We start from the raw sequence: 8,677 nt of genomic DNA, 5'->3' as shown, positions 1-8,677 counted from the left end.
ATACAAGTTGACTGCCAGGTAAAAACTAGCAGAATTCCCTCCATCAAAGGAGACTCAAAGTCCACAAGCCATTTACTGAGAAATGCACATACTGGGCTGAGAAGGCCGCTCATTCCATTGATACAGGCCTCGATGCTAAATTTATTGCTTCATCTTCATGGCACAAAAATAGAAACAATACAAATCGTTGCCATGCAAGCCCACTACACGGAGTCTACCATACAAAACAAAGCAAATGCTTAGCCAATAAGAGGTACTACACTGTACAGGAGGATCTGCGGAAAGCGAGAGATTACAAAAAATGAGATTACAAAATAACGGTAATAAAAAAAGAACACGTCCTTTAATTAAACATAGCACACAAAGTGAAAGTTGGGGGCCAAACCTAAGTAGTAGCTTAACGATTCTGACTTCCTTCAGATATTAGTAGTGCTGAAACACTAGACAAAAAAAGAAGAAAAACAAGGACTGCATTCTCAGAATGCTGTGCAAATAAACATATTCCCCCCACACCCCTGAAAACCATCTTAAATTCAAAGTAACATCTGTGTAATCTTTCTTTTCCAGGTGACTCTCCCTTTAAATATCAGTGAAGGACAGCACAGCCAAACTGCAGTGTCCTTCTCAAGCCTGTCTGTCCTTCAAAATGAAAGACAACCCCCCCCCCCCCCCCCCCCCCCGAGTGCCTTTGGACAACCCTCCCCCTCCCCCAAAATGCTGCAGACAGGCATACTGATTAACTCAGAACCATTAGCCTTTGCTAACACTATAAATATCCTTTCTTCTACGTTAGCCTCTACAGCACGTATCAAAGGTCAACCGCAATGTGTCATTAACAGTACCAAAAACACGTTAGCTAAAACGAAACAGCCCACCTTGTAAAAGGCGGCGGGGCGCTCAGCTCTGGCCTTGCCGAATAAAGTACAGAGTGCACAGTGATAAACAAGGTGCTGATACGGGAACCTGTGGCAGCTTGTCTCTGAGCTGCGGCTGCCTGGCTGCAGGGGGCGCCGTAGAGCTGCGTAGTCGCGGGCCAGGGTGCACGGATAAGGAAGGGGCTGCTGAGCGCGGGCAGGCGGAGGGCACAGCGGTCTCACCCACAGCGCTGATCCGACAACACGAAAAGACAGACGTCTTTAAAGAAGTGTTCCCCGTATTGTGCGTGGTTGATGGTGAGCCTTAAGAGAAGTCAGGAGAGAGACTGGAGTGGTGGGGGAAAAAAAAAGAAGCAGACCAGCGAATCTGAGTGGAATGGTTGGCGCTTTGTGGTCAGCCTGCACACACACACACACACACACTCACACACACACACACACGCGCACACACACGCGCACACACACGCGCACACATGCACACACACACACACACACACTCACACACACACACACACACACGCGCACACATGCACACACATGCACACACATGCACACACATGCACACACATGCACACACACACGCGCGCGCGCGCACAGCTGCTTTTGTGGTGACAGACACAAGCAGCAGACAGAGAGACGGACAGCTGCGTGCCTCTCCGAGCTGGTCAGCCAGGCTGTTCCGGGGGCCGCACCGGCCGGGCTGGGGAGGAATGCAGCTCAGAGGACAGAGCGACCCCACCCAGCACAGGCACAGCCTCGAGGGACAGATGTTTAGCAGCAGCCGCAACAGCAGGCTGCAGGCGGATCAATCCGGGACGGGCTGGTGCAAAGAGGGGGCACCGGGCCCGGCTGACAGAAATGCCAGGAAAACGGCTGCTGGCAAACGTAGTGTGTTCTCCCTGCGCCTCGGATACACTGAAGGAATGCAGACACAGCACCGCAGCGAAACGTATGTGAGAACGCCGCGCGTCGCCCCCGGCTGCCCTTGGCCCCACCCGAAAGAGCGCTATTCCAGCGCAGTAAGCGGCGCCCGGTTAGGGAAACCGCCCTTGCGCTGCGCTAGCAGGCAACGCCCGAGCACAGCTGACGCACCGGCCCTCGTGAGGCCGGCAGTCCCGTTTAAGAGCAACTAATTGGGGATTAAGACAGAGCACCGTCGTGACCTGCGTACGGGCCGGGGCGGGCGGCCATTTTGTGGGCGCCGCCCCTCCCGTGCCCTCCAGATCACCCTGCCTTTCAAGAAACGCAACACTGAGGGCTTAATACTTGCTGTCTTGCAGACCCGGTCACATGTCAACAGTTCCCCGGAGCGGTGGAGCTAGGAGGGGGGCGTAGCCTTGTCCTAGGGCTGTCAATACTGCTGGCAGTAGGAATCTACAGGAGAAAGCGGTGCTGATCACCAGGGTGCACTAGTGACTGGCACGCTGGTATGTTTCACCGCTTCCTATAAAGATGCCAGGCTGTGTGATCTGCTCACCCTGCCGGTCTACACTGTACTGCAGACCTCTCCACACTCCACCACACCTACACTCCCAGCGCCCACCGCAGAATATCTACTCAACAGCAGTTACGGCCCAAACTCTACTCGGACATGTTTGTTTTAACCGTACCGAAAACCCCCGATCTGCAAGTTCATGAGTATAAAAAAATGATTTAAAAAAATGATATATGTACACGAGTCGATCCTGATGACTTGATGATACAGTAACAGCTGCATATGTAGTAAGTAATCTGACAGTCTGACAGATGGAACAGGATATTAGAGTACCGATGGTGCAGGACGACCAGTTCATAGCGCACGGTTACTGGCCTGGGTGCCGTGATGCCCGCGGCAGTGAGAGAAAGCTCACGTGAGTTTCAAAGGGCAGAGAGGAGCGGTCTCTCCCCCACCGAACGAAAATGTTCTCTGCCCAGAGCTTTCATGGCTCGAGTACAACAACCCACACTGCCCGCTGCCCTGCACACATCCAAATGCCATTAAAAAACAACAGAGAAAGAAAGGAATACCCAGTTAAAAATCATTTGGTTCAACTTTGTCAGTCGTCATGGTGGCAAGTAAATATAGCTTGAAAAGAAAAACTACAACACGTATTTGTACGGTCAGTTACATCTTTGACCCAAAAATCCACTGTTAGTCCTACAAAAATGACAGACAGTAACATACATGTGTTTGCGCATACAGATATGCATGTATGTATATTTATGCATGTGTCTGCAAATGTATAATATAATATATACATACACACATGCATGCATGTTTAAAAATATCCACTCGGTGCATCGGAGGATTAAAATGAAGGCAGTAAAATGGATCCAGGAGTGGCTGGAGGTGAGTTGCCTTGCGTCCGTGGAAGTATTCGTTTTGTTCCGTCCAAACACACGCGACAGGCAGCATAAGCAGACCGGTCTGTGTGTGTGCCCTCTCCACCCGGAAACCATTTCTCAGTATGAGAAACTAAGTGAACATGAAATGAAAATGGAAAAACAACAACAAAAAAACATCTGAACTTGAAAATTGATGGAAAAAAAAAAAAAAAAGTCTTCCATCCGTACTAATGCAAAACGAAGTAAAGAGGTGCGCATGGAGTCACTGGTGGGGTAGAGACGCTGCTCCCCACCCGGTCTTTCGGTAAGAGCGCGGCTTGGCACAGCAGTGAGGCCCGGGGGGGGAGGGGCGGGAGTTCAGGTGCATTGTGGGTGGGGCGAGGCGGTTCTCAGAGTGTGTGCGCGAGGCGGGCTGGCACACACACGCTCAGACGCGGCGACCCCTGACCTCACCGGTGCCGAGCTCCTGGCAGCCAGCGGCAGGGCTTCTAGATGGACTTGGAGGAGTCCTGCTTACTGATGAGCACCTCCAGCAGGCGCAGTTTGGCTTTGATCCGTTTGTACTCTTTGTACTCGTCCATCATGGGGGTGCGGTCCTCCTTCTGTACGTTCCTGTAGGGGGGAGGGGGGGCAGGCACGTGTGAGGTCATGTGACTAATGCACGGCTCCTTTTCTCCGCTCCTCTCAAGGCACACTTCACGGGACAGCCAGCAGGGGTCGCTGTACTGCAGTAAAAGCGGCTTCACTAACACTACTGGTACACGCTGGCAACCGTTAACCTCAACAGACCTGGCTTCATTACAAAGCAAGTCTGGTTGCTGTCACCAGCCCTATGAGGTTTTACCTGGAAAACCTGAACTGCAGCTGCACTCATGGGAAAGCGAAGGAGGGGTAAGGAGGGCTCAAGTGTACAGGTGTGTGCGTGTGTGCATCTGTGTGTGTGTAATGTGCGTGTAATGTGCGTGCGTGTGTGTGCGCGCGTGTTTACGTGTGTGTGGAACACTAACCTGCCGTTCTGCTGGTAGAACTCATCCTCAAACTCCCGGATAGTCTTCCTCAGTTTCTTCTTTTCTGCCCTGGCCTTCCACAGCTGCTCCAGAAGTTCTGGCCTGCAGGACACGGAGGGGAATCATACATGTTAGCAGTCAGCAGATGCTAAACTCTGCACAGGACTGGAAGCAGCAGGCTCTGCACCAAGAAGTGCCGAGTCCTTCAGCCAGAAACACAGATCCCGTTTCATAAAACTCTTTCAGGATTTACAGACAATAATGAGATACTGACATAATGAGCCATCGACACACTACCATTACATTACGGATACATTACATGGGTTACAGGTCTGGATTTGATTTCTGTGGCATGGACACACCCTAACAAATAAGAGGGACAGCAGACGCGTAAAAGACTAAATGAAACTGAAAAATGTTCAAGAAATTTACTCAATGGAAAAAAATTAACATTGCTATGTTTGCCAACAATGCCAACAACAGGGAATAAACATTAAATCTTTTGTCATAAATACTTCAGCTACAGCTTGGAAGGCAGGGAAGCAATATTTGCTGTGAAGTTTTCAGTAGGGAAAAAACCTCAATATTTCCTGGGTTTAATACTGTCTGATGAGTGGTAACAATTACACTGGTTTTGAATTATATTACATAACATTCATTTAGCAGACACTCTCATCCAGACCAAATTCCAGCAGAAGAGAACACAAGTATAATCACTGAAGTTGAATGAGCAAGTGTCAGACCAGACTAACACAACTCCCAGACCTGTGAGTGTGAGCACAACACTCTTCAAACCCTACCACAAGTTAACTTGTGCTAACCTGATTAGTACACACTATCATGTCGCGGTCACTAAATCACAGAATCCCTAACATACTGCGATACTACATGTAAAATAAACAGCAAGTAATACAAGTAGCAGGGGTTAGGGGGCGGAGATTGTGGTGGAATATGGTTATCAGTGTTATGTACCTGCAATACTGAGTAACGGCTGGACCCCCCCCAGCCACACACTGATATCATGTACATTTATATATAATAGTGCTGGTGATATCATGTACATTTATATATAAGAGTGCTGGTGATATCATGTACATTTATATATAAGAGTGCTGGTGATATCATGTACATTTATATATAATAGTGCTGGTGATATCATGTACATTTATATATAATAGTGCTGGTGATATCATGTACATTTATATATAAGAGTGCTGGTGATATCATGTACATTTATATATAATAGTGCTGGTGATATCATGTACATTTATATATAAGAGTGCTGGTGATATCATGTACATTTATATATAATAGTGCTGGTGATATCATGTACATTTATATATAATAGTGCTGGTGATATCATGTACATTTATATATAAGAGTGCTGGTGATATCATGTACATTTATATATAAGAGTGCTGGTGATATCATGTACATTTATATATAAGAGTGCTGGTGATATCATGTACATTTATATATAAGAGTGCTGGTGATATCATGTACATTTATATATAAGAGTGCTGGTGATATCATGTACATTTATATATAATAGTGCTGGTGATATCATGTACATTTATATATAAGAGTGCTGGTGATATCATGTACATTTATATATAAGAGTGCTGGTGATATCATGTACATTTATATATAATAGTGCTGGTGATATCATGTACATTTATATATAAGAGTGCTGGTGATATCATGTACATTTATATATAATAGTGCTGGTGATATCATGTACATTTATATATAATAGTGCTGGTGATATCATGTACATTTATATATAAGAGTGCTGGTGATATCATGTACATTTATATATAATAGTGCTGGTGATATCATGTACATTTATATATAAGAGTGCTGGTGATATCATGTACATTTATATATAAGAGTGCTGGTGATATCATGTACATTTATATATAATAGTGCTGGTGATATCATGTACATTTATATATAATAGTGCTGGTGATATCATGTACATTTATATATAAGAGTGCTGGTGATATCATGTACATTTATATATAAGAGTGCTGGTGATATCATGTACATTTATATATAATAGTGCTGGTGATATCATGTACATTTATATATAATAGTGCTGGTGATATCATGTACATTTATATATAAGAGTGCTGGTGATATCATGTACATTTATATATAAGAGTGCTGGTGATATCATGTACATTTATATATAATAGTGCTGGTGATATCATGTACATTTATATATAAGAGTGCTGGTACGCCGCTATGGAATTGACGTGGCCCACTCTGTTGCTGTTGTGTTTATGTTGAGGGGGCTGCTATGTACGGCACTTCAACCGGCTGTGGATTAGCGCGCGTAGTTGTGCTGGATCATGCAGTCATTTACTTTCTAAAGAGATTACCCCCTTTATCCAGCTTGGGACTTCGAGGCCAGTGACACTAATAAATATCCGGCCTCTCCCAGGTGGGTGCTGGAAATAGCCGGTGGTATGAGGGGCCCGTGAGCCGATCGGGCTCTCTGGCTGACGCGCTCAGCGATGCGTGGGGAGCCTGTGTGACCGAGCTGGGCAGCATGCGAGAGACTGGCCTCTTCAGACTGCATCTGGGATCCACCTCAATCCCCGCCCCCTAACACCTGCTGCTTCTAGTGCATGCTGTTTATTTTATGGTGTAGTATTGCATTGTGTTTTGGATTCTGTGACGGATGTGTGGTAGTATTACTTGGCTTCTCTTGCCTAGTCAGGTTAGCACAAGTTAACTTGAGGTAGGGCTTCAATTGTATTGTGCTCACACTCACTGGTCTGGGAATGTTGTTAGTCTGGTCTGACACTGTTGCTCATTTAAATTGAATGGATACACTTATGTTCTATTGTGCTGGAAGTGGCTCTGGATAAGAGCTTCTGCTAAATGAATGTAATGTAATGTAATGTAATGAGAGATAAGGGCTGGCCAAGGCGGGCGCAGTGAGCGGGAGCGTGGCTGAAAAGCCTGCCTCTGCGCAGGGCTGTGGGTGTGGCTGAAAAGCCTGCCTCTGCGCAGGGCTGTGGGCGTGGCTGAAAAGCCTGCCTCTGCGCAGGGCTGTGGGTGTGGCTGAAAAGCCTTCCTCTGCGCAGGGCTGTGGGTGTGGCTGAAAAGCCTGCCTCTGCGCAGGGCTGTGGGTGTGGCTGAAAAGCCTGCCTCTGCGCAGGGCTGTGGGCGTGGCTGAAAAGCCTGCCTCTGCGCAGGGCTGTGGGCGTGGCTGAGGCTGAAAAGCCTGCCTCTGCGCAGGGCTGTGGGCGTGGCTGAAAAGCCTGCCTCTGCGCAGGGCTGTGGGTGTGGCTGAAAAGCCTGCCTCTGCGCAGGGCTGTGGGTGTGGCTGAAAAGCCTGCCTCTGCGCAGGGCTGTGGGTGTGGCTGAGGCTGAAAAGCCTGCCTCTGCACAGGGCTGTGGGTGTGGCTGAGGCTGAAAAGCCTGCCTCTGTGCAGGGCTGTGGCTGAGGCTGAAAAGCCTGCCTCTGCGCAGGGCTGTGGGCGTGGCTGAGGCTGAAAAGCCTGCCTCTGCGCAGGGCTGTGGGCGTGGCTGAAAAGCCTGCCTCTGTGCAGGGCTGTGGGCGTGGCTGAAAAGCCTGCCTCTGCGCAGGGCTGTGGGTGTGGCTGAGGCTGAAAAGCCTGCCTCTGCGCAGGGCTGTGGGCGTGGCTGAAAAGCCTGCCTCTGCGCAGGGCTGTGGGTGTGGCTGAGGCTGAAAAGCCTGCCTCTGCGCAGGGCTGTGGGCGTGGCTGAAAAGCCTGCCTCTGTGCAGGGCTGTGGCTGAGGCTGAAAAGCCTGCCTCTGCGCAGGGCTGTGGGTGTGGCTGAAAAGCCTGCCTCTGTGCAGGGCTGTGGCTGAGGCTGAAAAGCCTGCCTCTGCGCAGGGCTGTGGGCGTGGCTGAAAAGCCTGCCTCTGCGCAGGGCTGTGGGTGTGGCTGAAAAGCCTGCCTCTGCGCAGGGCTGTGGGTGTGGCTGAAAAGCCTGCCTCTGCACAGGGCTGTGGGTGTGGCTGAAAAGCCTGCCTCTGCGCAGGGCTGTGGGTGTGGCTGAAAAGCCTGCCTCTGCGCAGGGCTGTGGGTGTGGGGTGCATGCGGACACGGCGCTCACATGGATGACGCGTTGGAGCTGGACAGACGCAGGTCCAGGGCCAGCTTCCCGGAGCCGTCCTCCATCTTTCGGTGGAGCGGGCCGTCCGGCTGGGCGGCGGGGTCCGGCGCCACGATGACCTCGGAGCCCTCGCTCAGCGCCCCCTCCTCCTCCTCCTCCTCCTCCTCCTCCTCTTCCTCCTCCTTGATCTCGTCGCAGAAGTGGGCGGTCTCTCCCTCGATGATGGGCTGCAGGGTCTGGCTCCTCCTCTTGCTGGAGGGAGAGGCCTGGTGGGACACAGAGGAAGCCCTTTGGCACCACCACCCCCTGCTCGTGCTCACACCACTGCAAACACCAGCCTCTGCATTTACTACAGTCAATCTAATCATTACAATAC

General features: G+C 49.5%; 1 protein-coding gene across 6 annotated transcripts in view; it reads right to left on the bottom strand.

Moving 5' to 3' along the window:
• Positions 1-1,443: 1,443 nt before the first annotated feature.
• Positions 1,444-8,677, bottom strand: part of fam13b (family with sequence similarity 13 member B) — a 47,384-nt gene continuing 40,150 nt past the window's right edge. For all 6 annotated transcript variants that reach the window (XM_036547529.1, XM_036547532.1, XM_036547534.1 and 3 more), the window contains 3 exons: positions 8,302-8,567; positions 4,208-4,309; positions 1,444-3,812 (listed from right to left, as the gene is read on the bottom strand). In XM_036547529.1, coding sequence (XP_036403422.1) covers positions 3,689-3,812; positions 4,208-4,309; positions 8,302-8,567 — 492 coding nt within the window. In that variant the 3' untranslated portion in view covers positions 1,444-3,688. The remainder of the gene's footprint in view (positions 3,813-4,207; positions 4,310-8,301; positions 8,568-8,677) is intronic.

The sequence above is a fragment of the Megalops cyprinoides genome, chromosome 16 (genome assembly GCF_013368585.1).
Source record: "Megalops cyprinoides isolate fMegCyp1 chromosome 16, fMegCyp1.pri, whole genome shotgun sequence".
NCBI lineage: Eukaryota > Metazoa > Chordata > Actinopteri > Elopiformes > Megalopidae > Megalops > Megalops cyprinoides.
This window is presented reverse-complemented; position numbering and strand designations above follow the sequence as displayed.